Here is a 19,171-nt window from a genome sequence, read left to right on the forward strand (position 1 = left end):
TTCCTCCACCGTGGTGATGGTGCCTGGCCATATCCCAGCAGGATATGTCCCCCCTGCATCCCTGGGGGCTGTAGTCTGTTTAGCATTGCCCCCCACCCCCTGAGGAGCATACTGCTCTGCCAGTGTACCCCTGCCTACACAGGGTGGGCTGAGAATGGCTGAAACTTGTTGCCCAGGATGGCCTGGCCCAGGGTGCCACCCCGATGGGGCAGTGTAGCTGGCAGCTCCCGTCCTCAGGAAAGGAAGGACAGTGTGTCTCTGCCAGGGCCAGCCGTCGCAGTTTATGTAGGACCTACGATGCTTTGCTCCGGTGGGTTGTCCCGCAGGGGAGGCTGCCAGCGCTGCCCAGGCGAGGGGCGGTCCTGTCCCCGGTCCCCGCTGGTGCTGGCTGTCAGACGGTGACCTCCGTCTTGCTGTTGGTGGCCAGGTGCCGGGGGGGCTGCCCGTACAGCGGGGTGGCGGGGCCGAAGACATCGGGTGGCCTCTCCGGGCGCTGGCCGGGCCGGCGAGGAGCACGGGGGCCACCCCCCTCCCAGCCCCCCGGGAAGGCCGGGCCCCCCGGCAGCTTGGGGCCCTTGGCCCTGGGCAGGGAGCAGCCGTCGGGTAGCGCCGGGGCCTCGGCAGGCGGGAAGGGCAGGGTGCCGGTGGGGGGCACCTCCGGCACCTCGAACCGCCCGTAGAAGTCCTCAGGGGCGCTCTCTGCAGGGACAGGGCTGCAGCGTCACCCCCCTGTGGGGACATCCCCCTCAGCTGGCATGGGGTGCCGGGGCGGGAGGTGGGGGGCAGGGGCTGGGAATGACCATGGGAGGGATCTGAGGTGCTGGCTGGCGGCGGAGGGGGGGATCTTTGCCGTGGTTTGGCTGGGGAGTGCTGCAGGGGTTTGGGAGATCCTGGGCAGTGCAGTGTGTCCACAGGCAATCCTAGGCTCTGGCTGGGTGGACAGCACTGCAGCTCTGTATGGGATCCTGGTGCTGACTGGCTGGGCAGTGCAGTGGATCCATGTGGGATCCTGGTGCTGACTGGTTGGGCAGTGCAGTGGATCCATGTGGGATCCTGTGCTGACTGGCTGGGCACAGCAGGCCTGTGGGGCAGTGGGGACCAGCAGAGCCCCTGTCCTGGGAGTGCTGGAGGTGCTCGTCCTGCCTGTGCCTCTTCCTGAGCCCCCCACCCTCCCCACCACCCGAGGGGCCCACAGGACGTATCCCCCCGGCCCGGGCAGCAGCGGCAGCACTCACCTCCAGCCTTGAGGGTGGCGTAGGTGGTGTAGGGGGTCGGCAGGGCCATGCTGGCGGCCGGCGGCAACCGCTTGCTGTGGCTGTGCGGCCGCCCCAGGGCGGGGGCAATGGCCACCGTGTTGTTCAAGAGTGGCTTGTCTGGGGAGGGCAGAGGCAGGCAGGCGGGGGGCTCAGCCACAGGCAGCGCCCTCCCACTCACTACCTTTATTCACCCACGAGAGCTTGTTTTACCCTGCTCTGCCGGTGCCTTACCTGTGCCGTTCCTTGGGGGCCCCCGGGCCAGGCCCTCACCCAGAGGGACCTGCACACCTCCCATGAGGCCATCTATGTGCTCGGAGGGGCTGTGGCCCGGCTGCTTCAGCAGGTCTGTCAGTGTCCTGGGGAGAGGACGAAGGGCCATTAGAGCGATAGCCTGTTCCCTGGGTCCTGCTGATGTGCCCCAGCCCTGACCTCCCTTCTTTGGAGGCAGAGCCAGGCAGCCTGGGACTAGGAAATGGCCACTGCGAGCAAGGAGCACAGGCTCCCAACCCAGCTTTTGCACGGGGGCTGGTGGGCACCCCCAGAGTGAATAGGGGCCTGGCTGGGGATGAGCCCTCCCAAGGCCGGGAGCATCAGCGGGTGAGGGTGGTGAGAGAGACACGTGGCTTGGAGCAGCTGCAGGAGTGAGACCAACTGAGCTGGAGACACTTGAACTGACTGCAGCTGAACAGCACCTCGGGGATACTCCCCCTGAGCAAGAGCCAGGTGGAGGTGGGGGAGAGGAGGTGACACCTCCACTCTAGTCCCTTCAAAGCAGAGAACAGCCTGAGGAAGGGATTAGAGAGGCCACTTGTGCCTCTCCGGGGAGGAGAATGAACTCACATTGGCCCCTGGTGCACGCGCTGTCCCTGCATGACGCCTTCCTTATAAGCAACGGCATTAAACATTAAACACCATTACATAAGATAAAGCCCTATTCTGTTTAACATTCATGGATGGATATGCTGCAGTCCCACTGTGGCGCATTGGCGGTGCTGGAGCAGGGTGCACCAGCTGTGCTGGAGCAGGACGTGCTGGCAGTGCCAGAGTGGGACATGCTCACAAGGCCTTGCCGCTTTTGGCCACAAATCTTAGGGCAGAATGGGATGCTCCTGCTGACATGAGACTTCGCAATGAGGAGACCCACCATTCCTCCTGCAGCGACTGGCACTGATTGACTGCAAGGGCTCAGGGGTCTCCACTTGGGGCTTTTTTTGGCTCCCTAATCCCCAGCTCACTGGCAGCATGCATCGTGCCTCAAAGGCTCTGGCTGGCTCATTGATGCACACTGGGAGCTGTAGGCAGGAGCTCGTGGTTAGCAAGTGGCTGGACAATAAAAGAGCAGATTAAACTCTACATGGATAAATGCAAATTGGAGAGGAAGGGAGAAATAATCCTGACTTGGTGGACATGTCAGCTCGTGGCTCCAGAGCACTCAAAAGCCCAGTGAACCCCATACAGGGAATTGCCAGGGAAGGCAGCAAGAACAACAGTGAAAGCAATGCGTTATGCCCAGCAGTGTGGATGCTTAATGGACCCCAAGGGCTGTTCTAGGGAAATTTTCCCTCCCAGTTTGTATTCAGTCAACATCACAGGGCAATGGCAAGAGCAAAGCTACAAGGCAGAGTCGCTTGCCCTTTGGGTTCATTTTGCATCACTCTTAGGGAGCTTTGGGTAGCAACCCATCTGGGATCACTTATCTCTAGATGGGACAACAGAACCCTCATGAAGCCAAAGAAATTGAAATGAGGGAGGAGCAACCATTGGCACCAGTATATAGTGGAAAAGGGCCTGGAGATCCTGGTAGACGCCAAGCTGACCACAAGCCAGCAATGTGTCCTTGGTGAAAAGGCAGCAAATGGTTTGGTGGGCTGTGTTAGGCAAAGCATTGCCAGCAGGTGCAAGGGAGGTGATTCTTCCCCTCTGCTTGACACTGGTGAGGCCACACCTGGAGTGCTGGCTCCAGCTCTGGCTTCCCCTGTACAGGAGAGACATGAACAAACAGGAAAGAGTGCAATGAAGGGTCATGAAGATGATGAAGAGAGACTGGAGCATCTCTCCTGTGAGGAAAGGCAGAGAGAGCAAGGACTGTTCAGCGTGGAGAAGAGAAGGTTCAGGAGGATCTTATCAATGTATGTGAATATCTGAAGGGAGGGTGAAACAAGGACCATGCCAGGCTGACAAGGGACAGGAGGAAACCAAAACACAGGAAATTCTGTTTAAACAGAAGAAACAACCTTTTCAAGTAGTCAAATGCTGGACCAAGCTTCTGGGGGGTGGAGGGCGCTGTGGGACAATCCTGCAGCTATTCAACCCCCATATCCCCCCAGGAGCCCTCAGCTCTGGGCCCAGTTGGGCTCCTTCAGCCATAGGTACTGCATCCAGAGCAGCTCTGTGCACAAGCCCAGGCAGGCAATGGGCTGTGGCCGGGCAGGGCAGAGGGGGACACACCCCCCGAGATCGTGGGCACAGGCTGTCAACCCAGGGAGCTGCTGCCCCATCAGCTCCCACCTTCCCTGGGGTGCATTGCTTGCCAGCCCCCTCCCCATGGGCTGCTGCCTGCTCTCCCATGTCCACAGAGCCCAGAGCTTAAACAGACTTGTTTCACTGGGAAGTTCAATGAGATTTGACCTATTTTTTTAAGATATTTTTTTTCCCCCTCGGGTCTATTTATGAAGCTTGAGCAATCATTTATCTGTGACTTCTTCTCTCCAGATAAATCCATCAATGCTCTTTCTCACAAGCCTACCCTCTGTGCTGACTGCCCAGGGTGTGTGGATGACAGCAATTAACAACAATGGCATGAGCTACTCTTAATGAGCAATTTTGCTAAGGTGAGAAGCATGCAGGAGCCCTCAGCACTGGCAACTCCTGGGCTCACCCGCTGCCCCTGCACCATGAGCTGGGCCACTGGCCAGGTCTGCCTACAGGGCCCTGGGCCTGCACCCTTGTCCCCATCCCTGTCCCCAGGCAGTGTGGTGCAAGGGAGGTGGACCTGAAGGGTGACACTGTGCTGAGTAACTCCTGTCTCACCATAAGCATTTTTGGGGGTTTTATGAGCCCCAGCCTGGTCCCATGCCTGGTGGGGTTGGGAAGGTTCAGACCATGTCTCCACAGGTCACCTGGCAGTCTGTGACACTGAGATGGCTCCAGGGTGCAGACGGAGGTGGGGAACACAGGGCAACAAATGCGGCTTTAGACCTGCACTGCTCATCTGCAGAAAAACACTCATGAGTGGCACCAGTGAGGTCTCTGTCCACCACCATGGCCATGGATGCCAAGCGCATGAGACCATGTGTGCCCAGCTTGCTCAAACACATCCTCACCCACACAGGCCTGGAGCCACCTCTGCACAAGCTTGGTTGTGCCAACAGGTCCAACCAAGTTCATCCAAACCAGCCTGGCGCCAGCCCTGAGACCAAGCAAAGAGGCAGATCCAGGAGCAGTGGCAACAGAGGCCAACAGCTCCATGGCAGGAGCCAGCACACAGCACTTGGTGCTCTAGAGCCGTTCCCAAGCACGAAATGGAGATGCCTGTCTGGGAGTGGGACCCAGGGCCTGGCAGAGCACCCCAGCCCAGGATCTGACCCACTTTTGCAAGGCCCAAGCCCCACATCTGGCAAGTGCAATGGGAGAGTGGCTGCAAGGGAACAGGGAGCAATGGAAGGAGATGTGAGTGCAGCCATGATAGGAGAGGATAGGAGAGGAGAGATGATGGAGTGATGGATGAAGTGTCATTGTCCCGAGCTGGAGTGAACCCTTGGAGGGGATGCAGAAGGCAGCAGCTGCTGGCCAAGCAGAACAGTGAAGTTTGGAGGAGAGGTGCAGTGGCAGAGGAAACACGCAGCACACCCCTGCCAGCCACACTGCCTCCATGCCCAGTGAGGTCCCTTCATTCCTGGGGGGGACATTTCTCATGGCTTACAGTGCATCTGCTTGGGGCAGCAGGTGCCCATCTATGCAACCCAATGGTGTGGGCATGGCAGGACACCCCCGACCCCCCACCAGGGCTGGGAAACTCAAGGATGCTCAGGAAGGTTTGGAGGTAACAAGGCACCTTTGTAAAACTGGGTTGCAGCAAGGGGTGATGGAGCTTGGGCAAAGCACTGGGTGGTGGGAGGGGCCCAACTGGCTGGACATTGCATCTTGGGGATGTGGGTCTGGATCTCCGTCCCTGCTGGACCCAGGTCCCCTCTCTCATCCCCTGGAGAGCTGGAGTGGCAAACAACACCTTGCCATGATGCCTGCAAACACATTTTTTAGTTCTTTGCTGCCACCTGCTACTATGGGCATCGACCACAGGCATGGTCATGGACTGGGGTGTTGCCAGAGAAACACCCGGTGTGGTTGGTCACACATCAGGGCCCAGTTCCAGGACCCCAAACAGTGCGAGGGGATTTAGAGAGCAAAAAGCCATCACGGAGTGGGGCTCAGCTGCTGAGGCTGCCACGGCACTTGCTCCTGCTGGCTCTTTTGCCTGTCTCCAGCTTCCTCACTGCCCCCAGGAGGCTGCCTCTTCCCCAGCTCTTCCTATAGGAATGTTCACCCCATGGTCAACCCCAGCTGTAACCCACAAACCGCCTAGGAGTATTTGGGGCAGAGACCCGGGGTGTGTGCCTGCTCTCATGCAATGGGCACAGCCAGATCCCGGCATCCCCCAGGGACCCGACGTCCCCGGAGATCCGGGGCCTGAAGAAAAACACAGGCAGGTGTTCCTGACTCAATGCGGGGTTTGGCCAGGCTGAGCGAGTGCTGGGGACGGGTGCCAAGAGTGAGTGGAGCAGGAAGGAGAGGGGTTTGCGGGAGCTGCCATAAGGCCCTGCGGGAGGAAGGCAGATGGGGAGGGGGGACACACCAGGTAGCTGCAGCCACTTGGGTGCTCGCTCCCCTGGGTGCCATGGCAGCCAAAGCTAGGAAGAGAAGTGGGGTTGGAGGTGGCTGAGGTGCAGGGGGTCTCAGGACAAGCTGGACGAGGGCTGTAGTGAGCCAGGGCTGAGCAGGGAGTTCAGGTGTCTCCATCTGGGAGGAGCTGGTGAGGTTTCTGTGCCTGGTCACTCTTCCTGGGCTTGGACCAGGATCAGAACCACATCTGGAGGTGCATAAGTGGTTGACCTCCCCCCCTACAAGTGGAAAACATGCAAGCAGCAGCAATGGGAGCCATCCCGGGGCAGCAGGCACCTCTCCCCAGGAGCGGAAAAACCCCGTCGGGAGGGAGGGATGGGAATGGAAACCAAGCCGGCTGTGCAACAGGGAGCTGGCCCGAGGCCACGATGCGGTGCCCAAGGAGCAAATGAGAAGCTCCTACCTGAGGCGTCAGGAGGGAGGCGAGGTGGCATTGCCCATGCCCTGGACCGCGTATGGGTATGGGAACAAGGCAGCTAGAAATAGCCACGCTCTCTCTCTGAGGTTCACCTCATCTCTGAGATGAAACATATTGCCCAGGCTGAGAGGGCACACAGCAGGACGGAGGTGACAGTGTCCCTTTTTGCACGCCTGTGCCATGTGCCCATGGCACCATCTCCATCAGCCCAGCACCTGGGAGGCCGTGCCAGCCTGGTGCCTTGCCCAGTGCCCAGGGCTCTGTACCCAGTGCACCACTCCCACCCCGGCTTGGCTTACTGGGCAGCAGAGCTGATTGTCACCATCCCTGTGGAACTGGGGCCACTCGTGGCTTCTGCAGAAGGACATGAGGCACAGGAGACATCGAGCCCTCTCCTGGCTTCTGCAGTGATGGAGGTGCCCTTCTAATCTTGTCCCACAAAGGTGGGGAGAGGACAACTCGCCTTGTCCGGCTTCGTATGCCAGTGCCTGAAAGATTTGCGACTTCAGGGAAAAAATCAGTGATCTCCCTCAACTCACTGGGAAGGTTTGGACTTCTATGAGCAAGAGGGAGGGGAGACAAGGGAAAATACATGGCTCCAGCAGCACAAAATTGAGGCGACCCACAGAAAACACCCACTGCACCACTGGCTGGTGATGGGACAATGCAAGACCTGCCAGCAGGGGATGGGGACCTGTGTGCAGGCATCCCAGGAGCTGACCTCTCCCCAAGCACAGCATCTCCTGGAAATTTGGAAAGGGGGGGACAACCAAAAAGAGATGTGGCAGTGGGCAAGTGGAAGAGGAGTCAGGACGCAGGAGGCTGGTGGAGGCAGTATTGATCCTGTCAAGGTGCCAGCACTTCCTCAGGCAACACAGGGGGGTAGGCACAGCAGCACCCAGCCAGGATGGATCCCTCCAAAACTGCCTCCCATGGCTCAGGAGGGCCCTGTGACCTCACGTTCCTCCGCGAGTGGTGCTCAGCCTCTACAAGGAGTGGGGTGGGTCTGGGGACAGGGTGCAGGGAGTGCGGAGCTGGAGCACCCAGCAGTTGCCCAAGCCCCAAACAAGCAGTGGGAAGTGGGCACCCCAGGGTAAGGAGAGAAGCTTCCTATGCTGGGGGTTCAGCCAGAGCAGCTCCTCAATACTCCCAGTGAAATAATTTCCTCTGGCCCAGCTTTTTTTTTTGTTGTTGTTGTTTTGGTTTGGTTTTAAAGCTAAAATCCCTGAACAAAACAGCATAAAGATGTGTTTATCACCAGGCTTGGTGCCCTCACTGGGAAGATGCGAAGCAGAGCACACACACCACTGCTCAGCGAGGTGCCGGCTTCAGCTCAGCCCCTGGCCCCTCTGTCTGCTCCTGTTGGGCCCCCCCTCCATCCCTCCCCCTTCGATTTGGGGCACCCATGGCACAGCCACAGCAGGAGCCCCATGGTGAACCTGCCCTGGCTCCCCTCCTCCTCTGTGTGTGTTTGCACACACGCGTGTGCGCACACATGTGCATGGCGTGTGTGCCGGGGGGTGGCCGAGGAGGGCCAGCCCTGAGTCAGAGCCGCAGGGGCAGAGCTGCACCGGGGAGGCTGGAGCTGCTGGCAGCTGCTCCAAGGTGTTACACTCATTGAATGTGATCGGTTAAAAAAATAAACAACGTTAAAACAGAAGAGGGAGAGGAAAAACCTGCCTAAGCAGAGGAGCTGTACAACATGACATGAAGGGAAAATGGGGCAGCAGAGCTGTGGCTGGGACTGGGGACTCTAGTCCTGCCCTCCCTCGCCTGGCCTTGCCTGCGTGTCCTGCCTTGCCCTGCCAGGCCCTGCCTCACCCTGGCTATCCTCACGGAAGGCCAGAGGAGCCACCTGCCCCTTCTGCCGGTCCCCACATCGCACACAAAGCCCCACTGCCCCTGGGAAAGCCAATGACGTGCCCTGTGGAGCTGAGGCCGGGCTGCTTGAGACACCTCAGTGCTGGAGAGCACGGGGGTGATGTGCAGCAAGGGGCAGGGAGGTGGGCAGAAACAGGTCAACAAGAGGGCACCTGGAGCCAGGACTGCTGCAGGAGGGGGGAGTGGAAGATGTACCAATGGCCAGGGGAGCCAGGTGGGAGGGGAAGAGGCACAGGGGGTCCCCGACCCCAAGGTGTGGGCTGACACCCCGACCCTTCGCTAGAGGCCAAGCCCCAGGGGACATGTAGCCTGATCCCACCTCCAAGGGCGATGTGCCACCCTGGTGCACAGGGACAGGCACCCGTGCACACTCATGCACAAACATGCGTGCACACACAGACTGAGGAGGCGCAGCAGCCACGGCAGAGCTGTCTTTGCTGTCACCTCTCCCCTCGCACTGCCAGCAAGGCTGAGTCCAAGGGGACTGCGGTCCCCCTCATCCCACGTACAGTCAGACCCCATCTCACCTCCCCTGCACATGGGCAACCACAGCTTTTTGGGAGGGGGGAAGCCACATCCTATAGCTCACGTCACTCACCCCTCTGCCAGGATCAGGCCTCCTCAAGGGACAGAGCAGTTCAGGTTGGGGGGCTGTAATCAACCCACCGCCTGGTGTCTCAGCATGCTGGGACGGGGGTTTTGGGTGTGAGATCACCCTGTTGGCAGCCCCAGGGCTTGCCTTATGCAAGGGGCTGGGAACATGGGCTACCACAAGTGGGGTGATCGAGTGGGGTGGGTGGGGGGACTGGACTGCTTTACCTGGAGACGGTCATCTCTGTCTGGGGACCTTGTGCCTTCTCCAGGCCCAGCTTGGTAAAGATGCCCACCAGCACCATGATGGCCACCACGCCGCAGATGATGTAGACGATCATGTTGGTCTTGTCGCGAGTGGGGTTCTCAGGGGTCTCATCCACCCGGGTGGGCGGCTGGCCCGTGTTGACCCAGTTGGGGGTGTCATAGTTGGAGCAGCCACTCTGGTCCAGCCGCCCGGGCTTGAACTGGCAGCAGAAGCGGTACCCGCAGGTCCCGCAGCAGTACTGGTAGATGCCGGCGTTGCAGTTGAACGGCGGGTCCCACTGCCCCATCACGTCGTAGTAACCGCGGCAGCGGTCCCCCCCCGCCGGTGCCGCCCCGGTGGGCGCGGGGGCTGTGGTCTCCGCCGCCGGTGCCTGGCTGCTGTTCCCACTCTCCCCGGGACCCCCGGTGATGGGCTCGCCGCTCCACACCCGGCCCGGCTCCAGCAGCACCAGGCAGCAGATACCCACGACGTAGCTCGGCTCCATTCGCCCGCGGCTCCGGAGGGCCATCCGGGAGAGGAGGCGAGTTAGAGCCGCTCGCCCGGGACCGGCCGCATTGCCGCCGAACAGCCCCTGTGCAGGAGAAACGGGCTAGGGGGGAGGGATGGGAGGAAGGCAAAAAAAAAAAAAAGGGGGGGGGGGAATAATAATAAAAAAGGAGTGGGGGGGAAAAGTGCGAGGGGACGTACCGCCTTCCCCGCCTCTCCCCAGATCGGTCGACGGGCAGAAATTCAGAAAGGGAGGCGAGGGGGTCGGAGGGGCAGAGCCGCCGCCTCCCGCCGGCCGGGGAGGGAGCGGGCGGGCCGGGGGGCTGGCGGCCCCCCCCATCCCCGCGCCTCTGCCCGCGCCTCCCGGCAACGCGCTCCGCGGACGGGAGAGGGGAGGAAGGGAAAGGGAAAAGCAGCGAAAGCCCTTCGCACCGGGGCGGGAGTATCAGAAGGAAGAGGAGGATGGGGGTGGGGTGGGGGGGAGGAGGAGGAGGAGAAGGAGGAGGGCGGGGGGAGGGAGGGAGCCCGCGCGGCCAGCGAGGCGCGGGGGGCTCGGCTCCCCCGCCGCCTGCCAGCCTCCCGGGGAAACCGGAGAAGGTCCTTCACCGAGTCCTCTGCCAGGCTCTCCGTCGCCACCGGGAGGCAGGACGCCCGCCCTCCCCGTCGGGCTGCGGCCGCAGGCGGCCGGGCATGCCTGGCCCCACGCTGCCCGCCAGCCCCCCAGCAACCCCCCACCCCCTCTGTGAGACCCACACCTTCCCGGGTGGAAGCTGTAGGGCAGCAGGCTGGCGCTTTAGGGTGCGGGAAGGGTGTGTGCTGGAGGGGACGGAGCCCCCGGGGCAGTGGGGCGCCCTTCTGCAGCCCCGTAGCAGGGAAGGGGGAAGAGCAGCAGCCCCAGCCCTCTGTAAGCGTCCCCCAAGGGGAGCTGAACAGAGGCGGCCTGTAGGATCGGTAGAGTGGGGGGGCTACTGGGACACATCCCCCAGAAACACATCCTCCCCAGAACTATGATAATTTTCAGCAAGCCACTGGCCATCCACTGGTTTAGGCTTCAGAGTCTGGAGCTCTCTGGCTGATGCTCTGCTCTCTGGCTGGTGCTGCTCATAAAGGCAGTATTAATCCTCGCTGCCAGGGCTTCTCCCCAGAGGGGTGGGATTTGCTTTCCCTGCTCTGAGGCTGTTGTAGCAATAGCAGGATAGAAGAAACTGAGCCACCATCGAGCCCTTTGCCCAGCACTGATATGTTGTACAGCCCACGGCAAGGGTGGCCAGGGCAATGGGCGACATGTTGGAGCTGTGGCTGCAGCCTGGCCCTCCAGACAGTCCTCCGTCCTGCCCTAGGGAAGGGCAGCAAATCCAGCATCACCACTGTCTCCCTTGAAATCATGTCTTCCTCCATGCTCTAGCAGAGTGAGGCTGGGTACTGCCTCATCCTGCACTTGGCATGTGCCCCGTTGGTACCCCAACCTGGGGGACAGGGTGGCCTCTGGGATGCACAGCACTGGCATGGGAGACCACAGCACCCAGGCAAACAGAGATACAAATAGACATTGCAGTGATTGAAGTGGTATTAAAAACCTTAAGAAAGCCCAGATGGATGCCTCCTTTGGGCCAGTGCTGAAGCCCTGTGGACCAGTCTGTCCCCAAGATCCATCCCCTCCCTGACCCACTGCAGGTGTCAGACTGAGGGTCTCACACTGATGTGGAGCTCCTGCAGAGACAACTGCCACAGCTGGGGGCTTGGGCAGCCTCCCGCAGCCCGTGGGGCTGGAGCTGGCCATCATGAGCTGCTCTGGTGGGAGAGCACTGTGCCACGTTGGGTAGAACGTGCCATCCCCTTCCTCCGCACGCATCACAGCAATGCGATGTTCCGGTCCATAGCTTTGCACAATCAGCTTCCCGCCCCAGTGAGGGTGAAATGCTGTGGTGTTTTGCTGTGGGAGGGATTTAGGGGATAAAATATCCTCTCCCTGGTCACCAAGCCTGGGCCCTGCAGGCCCCTGGTTGCTTCCCATCTGGAGGCTGGCAAAAGCCAAAGACATTGAAAACATGGATAAAGAGAGCAGCTGGAGCCTGGGACACATTCGATCGGCCTCCAGTGCCGCAACCTAATAGAAATCCATTAGATAAGGTAGCTTGCAGCCTCCAGAGCTTCCCAAAAGAGATAAAAAGCCACTGAGGTGGTAGAAAACCATGCATCTCCATAAGCCACACTTTCCCTGAACCTCAGAGGGGCTCTCTGATGAAAGGCCCCATCAGCTGGAGGTTGGAGATATGGGGGTCGTTAGCCCTAATTGCCAACAGCACCATTTGCCTTGAGAGAAGCTGTGCAAGCAAAGTTTGCTGGCTGCCCAGGTAACACCAGCAATTAATTTCCCAGGTGCTGGGCTACAGCTCCCAACATGTGTGAGAAGAACTGCCTCGGGAATCCAGATGCTTTAGCAGGCTGTTAGTAGATAGAGCAAAAAACTGGCCAAAATCAATGACTTTGCTGGAAAATGGTTGCCTGGTGTGACCTGGGAGAAAGGGAATGGTTTTAAGGGGGAGAGGATGTTCACTGAGTATGAAGCCACCAATTTAAAGGGTCTCTGTGAGCAAGAGGGAGGGAGAGCTGCTCACAGGTGTTAGCTGTGTACATCAGCCCAGTGCTCACAGGTGTTAGCTGTGTACATCAGCCCAGAAGGAAAGGAAACCCAAGTGTGGAGGAGTACTCCTTAGCACATACCCCGTTTGCAGGGCAAGTCCCCACAAGGGCTGGTTCTGTGGGGTGCTGGGACCAGGGGCTGCAGCCCACAGCCCTGCTGAGTTCGCAGCTTGTCTTTGTCAAATAGGTGACCTAGCCATTAGCTGCATCCTGAAAGTGTGGGGGCTGTGGGAGGAAAATCCAGCAGCCCAGCACCCACACCTCTCACATCCTGGGGAATCACTGGCAGGACCTGTAGGAAAATTCAGGTTGACAGGGACCTCCAGAGAAAAAGCAAAGGAAGTGCTTGTGACATCCACAGGCACTTCTAGGGATGGGGATTTGGGAGAGAAGCTCCGATAGGCTTCAGCCACAAGCCTTGGAGGATGTCATGGAAATATCCCCTGTGGTGACAACACCACCCGGACTACAGAAGGGTGTCTCTGCGCCTGCAGAAATAGGATATGGGTGGTTCAACACTGAGCAGGGAGTGCTAACACTATAAACAGATTGTTTTTGGCAGGGCATGGTGATGTAGAGGAGATCTCTGTTGTGGCCAGAGCCTGACAGACCCAGATCCCTGCCAACCACAGGGGTGCAAACCAGGCAGAGCTGCCTGTCCCCTGCATGAGGAGGAGGAGGGAGCCATCACCATCACCAACAGGAAGCAAAGCCACAAGAGCCTCCCTGAGCACTGGAGGCTTTGGGGAACCTGGAGCCCCAACGCTAGCCAAGGAGCCCCTCCTAGAACCGGGAAATCAGAGATGTTTGTCTCCAAAAGTTATTTTTGCCATGCAGGACTGAGCTAACCTCAGGCCAAGGAGTGAACAAGGAAAGGAAGCTGCTGTGGGGTGGATGCCCCAGACTGAAGGGCTGTGCCAGGGCAGGAGGTCTCCTGCCAGCCACCACCTCGTGCCCATATGCTGAGTAACGTTGCTGGGGCGGGTTTTACTGCTTGCAAATCAGCAGCTAATGTCTGACATCGTCAGCTGGGAAGAGCTGAAGGCGAAGGAAGGCTGTCAGGAAGAGCTTCCAGCATGTACTGTGATGCCATCCCCCTGCCTGGAGGCAGAGGAGTGGTAGAGCTCCTTCCACTGTCCCTGGGGGGAATGTGGGGCACTGGCATCCACCACACCTCCTACCATCCCCCAGAAAGCCCTGGAGAAACCTGCTCCCCTCCAAAACTTCAGCTACTGAAGCTGGTACTGTTCTGACCAAGGAAGAGGAGCACCTTGCCTTTGTCTTCACTATGGCAGAAATTTGTTTGGCCATCAGTATCCCACTAGGAAGTCCTGAGTTTTCCTGGACCCACTGTCTAGGAATGGGATAAGGGGTCGTGTGCTGGGCTAATGTGCATGTGTGGGAGATGCTGCTTCTCTCCACATAAAGTCCTTATGGGCTTAATGGACAAGGGAACCTGAAGAAGATCTTGGACTTCTGCCTTTGGTGATGGACACTTAACACAGGGGAAAGTTAAAAGCACCAGAGGAGCACAGGAATGTGGCAGCTGAGTCCAGAATAGCCCCCGGACACCCTCTTTCCAGCCCAGTGTGCACAAGAGTTTTATTCCCCTGCTTCTGCTTGATGCTCTGACTGTAAAACGGCTGTAAAAGAGCAACTGTGCCTCGTAATGGCTTACAGAGAACACAGAAGCATATGTGCCTTTACCATTATGATCATAATTGCAAACATTCAAAAGTTGAGATTCGCAAGCTCCCAGCTTCCCAAAGGCAGCTGGATTCGAACCCAAATGACATACAGAGGAATCAGGAGAAAATCAGCTCAAAGTAAGGGCTTATTTTTAATTTATGCTGCAGTTCGGGCAAGCAGGATCCGGCTGGCAGCCTGAGCTCTCCCAGCTGCCACTGTTAGAGGGCAACATTGCCCCCAGATACAGCTGCAGAGGCCCCATATCATCAGCTGTGAGCCGCAGGCTCCTGGTGGGGATGACTGCTTATGGACTTTGCATTTAGGATTAGTCCTGGAGATGGGGCTGGTATCAGGGGCCGTGCTGGCAAATGCTCGCCTTGCACAGGCACTTGGTACCCAGCAGCTTGCTGACCCCAGGGACTTTGCTGGTGCTGCCTGGAGAGCACGTTGTGGATAATGGGTGTGGGGTCTTTGCAGCCACCTTTACACTCATCTGGGCTTGAAGGTGGCTGGTGGGACATTGGACTCAAAACCCATCCCTTCACCAGTGCTTGCAAGAAGAGCAGGAACAGCCCCAGCCGCAAACCTCCTTCCTAAGCAGCCAGTCCCTGCTGCTATCCTGGGGGGAACCCAAGAATCCTCTGCCTTCCTGCTTAAAGCAAATTTCCACCAGCTTTTTCAAGAATTAAAAGGCAATATAAGCACACCTGGAGGTGGTGGTGCACAGCCCAGCTTATCTGGTGATGCTGCTGGCATCCCTGGCTGCCCTCCCCTCTCCCCCACCTCCTCCTTCCCTGGCTGATTGTGCTCCTGCCCCCTCCTGATGCAAAGCGCTGGTTCAAAACGCAATAATTTAGGGCAAAACACACCAAAACGGAGGAGGGACAGGAGCAGCCATCCCCACAAGGGGCATCCCCGGGGCTGGGAGAGACTGCTGTGTGTAAAGGGAGGGCTCTGCTGCAAAGCCGACAGGAGACAGTGGAACCTGGGCTGCTTTTGCCGGCTGTGGAACAATAAAAAACAGGTTGTGGCACCAAAAGAAACCCAGTGCTTCCCCCCCCCCGCCCCGCGCTTCAGGACCTAAGACGACGGTGGTGGCAGCGTGAGCTATTGGTGTTTGTGGAGAGTGGGATGATTTCGGATGCCTGTTTCAGTGGCCAGGGCAGGGTGGGCAGGAGGAGGCCATATGGCCGGGAGCAGCGTGCGGCGTGCCGTCCCGGCGGCAGACCGGCAGCAGCGGGCAGAGCTTCTCCTCGGGAAGGGCAGCCGTGCCAAGCGCAGGCTCTGGCACAGGCGCCGTCCGGCTGCCAGGTACGCTCCGGTGCCACCGGGGGCTGGGGGCCCGCGGGGCGGCACGGCACTGCGTGGCATGGCACGGGGGGGATGCCTCCGTGCAAACCAGCTGCCCCTCCTCGTTCCTGGGCACTAGGGGACATTTGGGGGCTCGTCACGCCCCCCCCCCCCCCCCCCCCGCACAGGTTTGGGGCAGGTGGGTGTAGCCGCGCATGCTGTTGTAGCAGGGTGTAAATGCCAGTGAGCCAGAGTGGGCACGGTGAATTTGGGCCGTGGAGGGGAGGAAGCCATGTAAATGTGTGTGTGGGTGGTGTGCATGTCTGAGTGTGCAGCAGGGGACGTGGGTGCACGTGCAGGTGATGCCCCACAAGCGTGTGCGGGTGTTCGCATGTAAATGCGCGTTGGGGGGCTGCACACGCCTGTAAGCGCCGGGTGGAGCGGTGCCTGCCTGTACCAGTGTGTGGCAGAGGGGTGCAGGTGTGTGCTGCACTGCCCTGTGCTGGTGGCCACCTCGGGGAGAGGTTGGGTGGACGTGCTGTGGCCGGAGAAGCCGCAGGGAGCGAGGTGGCCAAGGTGGCTGAGGTGAGCGCTGCAGCTGACCTGCCTGTGTGCCAGGCAGGCTGGCCAGGGCAGCCGGCTGGCATCCGAGCAGGGCTGCCTGCAAACCTCCCAGCAGGCAGATGAAATCTCTCTTTCTTCCACAAGGACAACATTTTGACAGGGAAACAGAAGCTGGTTAGTGGGACATTCGCAGCAGGAGCACACCCACCTCCTCTTCTGCCTGTTCTGCCCTGCGCCAGGAGACAGGCTCCTCCAGCAGGGATGTGGAGGGGCTCAGCAACCCCCTCCTCTCATGATAACCTCTTTCCAGCAAAGGCTGGCCCCAGACTTCTCACTCCTGCTCTTGATTGGGGTGCAGAGGGGTGAAAAAGCAATCAGGGATGTGTTCTGAGAAAAAGGGGTTTGGGCAGGCACTGGGGAAGGCTTGTGAGCAGAAGTGGGCAGGAAAGGTCTTTAACTGATACCAGGGAAGGGGAGTGGAGCCTAGTACATCAGGTTTGCTTTTCACATGGCAGAGGACAAGGGTGAGCGAGAAGCTGAAGAAAACATGGAGGTATGGACATGGTGCCCCCTCACAGCACCACACAGAGCCACGTGTCACCTTCGGGAGCATCACCTTCCCCCATCTGTCCTTCCCAAGGCACGTGCCTTTTCCCCTCTTCACAGGCAAACCTCGGGCTCTGTTTGCCCTTGGCTTCCTGAGAGCACTCCTGGAAAGGATGAGCTCACCCTTTGATGTCTTTTTCCTGGATTAGAGAGGAGGAAGAGGGCTTTGCAATAAGAGGGCTGGCTGTGGGCAGAGTTCCCTTGCCCACTGGGAGCCCACGGGCTCTTGAACCAGCTTGGTTTTGGCCTGATCCGCCTTTGTGAGTGAGACCTGCTGAAAGCAGCCCAATCCTATTAGCATCAGGGATTTGCTTCAGGTTTCCTGTCATTAACCCGATGACATTTTGCTGTGCAATAAGCCCCTGCCTTTTGGGAGACTAAAAATTATGAGTGTTGCTTTCCCCTCATAGGAACCATCCCTGCGCTGTGCCAGCAGGAGCCTTCCTGCAGCAATCAGGAGTCACCTTGGTGCTCCCACCAGATATGGCATTTTCCTCCTGCCTCCCAAATCCCAGCCTGGGGACAGGACAGATGTCAACAGCAGCAGGGCTCTGAGTGAAACAAGTTTGTCACCCAGGGATGCCAGATGAAGCTATCATGGCTTTGAGCCCCTCAAAAGAAAGGGTAAGAGCAGGCAGGGTCAGACCAAGAGGTTGTCCAAGCTCTGGGAAACAACTCTGACAGAGACCAAAGGGAGATGCTGAGGAGACAGTAGGAGGGCAAGCATTTTATGAGGCCATCTCCAGGCCATCTCCTTATCTCCAGCAGCCTGGGGCTGGAGGACTCCTGACCCGGGTGTTGTTTCTTGGGTTTGGTACATCTCAAAGGATTTCCCCTTCCTGAGCTTGTCTGGGCTTCCCTTGAACCCATGTAAGTGCTCATCACCTGTGACAGCCAGGGGTGTAAAGCCTCTGCTGCAAGCCTCAGCTACTGGCTCCATCCCACTCCTCATTGCTGCAGCCCAGGAAAACACAAAACATTCACAGTACCTCCCTGAAACTAATTTTTAAATGCAATCTGCCTGCCACCCGTGTTGCCACCATTTTTGACAACAGCAGAACGGCCTTGGCATATGAGCTGGGTTGTTTCCCTCACCCCTCCTGCCTCCCTGTATCATCATGTCATGAGGGACCATCCCTCAACACTTGTGATTCACTGTCAGAGTGTAAGGCCATTGTAACACAGGGGGAGGAGGGTGTGAGATTCATCTTAAACAAATATTTCCAGGGATTAAAAAATTCTGTATAGTCTGAGGAAGAAGAAGGCTGCCATGGCTCAGTGCAGGCTAGAGGTGAGAGGAAAATGACTTAGTGAGCAGCTTTGAGGCAAGCAGAAGGACACTGGGTGGATGTGCCCACCCCAGCAAGGCAAGGGACCAGGAGATGGGTGACAGCAGAAGCTCCCTTGACCAGGGATGCTGTGGAAAATCTTGGGGAAGAGAAGAGAAGAGAAGAGAAGAGAAGAGAAGAGAAGAGAAGAGAAGAGAAGAGAAGAGAAGAGAAGAGAAGAGAAGAGAAGAGAAGAGAAGAGAAGAGAAGAGAAGAGAAGAGAAGAGAAGAGAAGAGAAGAGAAGAGAAGAGAAGAGAAGGAGAGACACTGACTCCCAGGAAATTATTTCTGAAGATCTACATGAGGTTTGTGAAGAGCTGAGGCCAGACAAGAGGCTCAGTAACTATCTGCAGCTCCACGAATGACAGGGAGAGAGGGCAAATATGCCATGGGAGGAACAGGACTAAATTAAGAAGAAGAGGAGAAAACGTGAAAAATCTAGACAGCAAGATGTGTGTGGCTTTATAAGCATCTCAGGCTGGAGCAAGATGAGCATCAATAAAAATGTGCCAAAGCAGCAGAGTGGGCTTGGGGTGGAGAATGTGGCAGTTCTGCTCTCACTTCTGCAGCTGCCTGAGCACAGTGGCTGGGGCACGTGGGATCCCAGGGTGGGGGATGATGGTAAAGCCTCCCATCCTGTGGGCAGGAAAGGTGGGGAGAGCTGCTCTCCAGCCTCCCAGGCCCTGCCCTCACCCCTCTTAGAGGGATACTTCAGAGTCTAATAGTTGCTGCATGGAAAGATGTCCCTGATGTCCCCAGTGTTCCTGATATTCCCCCAAATGGGCCTTTCACTGATAGACATCCATCTTGTGATGAGAGCCCATGGACACCCTGTGCTGTCACCTGCTGGTGCTTCCATTTGTCTTGCCCGTTGTTTTCTGCCCCCTTGCTGTGTTTTGGGTTGCACCATCAAGTCTTTTGTGGGCAGAGAATGATGATGCTCATGCCCTGGCTGGTGATGGACTTAAATGCAGGGTTGTGACTGCTGAGGCAAGGGCTGGAAATGCTGGGTGGCATCTGCCTTGCTGATTTTTGAAGCTTGCCAATATTTGTCACAACCAGTGAAGGTAATTGCAAATACAGAGAGAAAAATAAGCACTTGGCATCCACCAGCGATGAGTTTCTTCTCTACTGCCAGCAGCATGGAGAGCCCAGCAGTCTTGGGCCAGGTCTGAAATAGGTGGGAAATCTTCTGGCTGTTGTCCTCTTTAAGGATGGAGCAGCCAGTGTGGATTGAGCAGCTCACCCCAG

At 58.2% G+C, this 19,171-nt stretch overlaps 1 protein-coding gene across 1 annotated transcript; it reads right to left on the bottom strand.

Moving 5' to 3' along the window:
- Positions 1-391: 391 nt before the first annotated feature.
- On the bottom strand, positions 392-10,096 carry SHISA8 (shisa family member 8). The gene is made up of 4 exons (XM_051637116.1): positions 9,274-10,096; positions 1,488-1,612; positions 1,236-1,373; positions 392-699 (listed from the first exon to the last, which is right to left on the bottom strand). Exons 1-4 carry the CDS (start codon positions 9,819-9,821, stop codon positions 392-394), a joined length of 1,119 nt encoding a protein of 372 aa, XP_051493076.1. The 5' UTR covers positions 9,822-10,096.
- Between the last annotated feature and the right edge of the window lie 9,075 nt (positions 10,097-19,171).

The sequence above is a fragment of the Apus apus genome, chromosome 1, assembly GCF_020740795.1.
Source record: "Apus apus isolate bApuApu2 chromosome 1, bApuApu2.pri.cur, whole genome shotgun sequence".
Classification (NCBI taxonomy): domain Eukaryota; kingdom Metazoa; phylum Chordata; class Aves; order Apodiformes; family Apodidae; genus Apus; species Apus apus.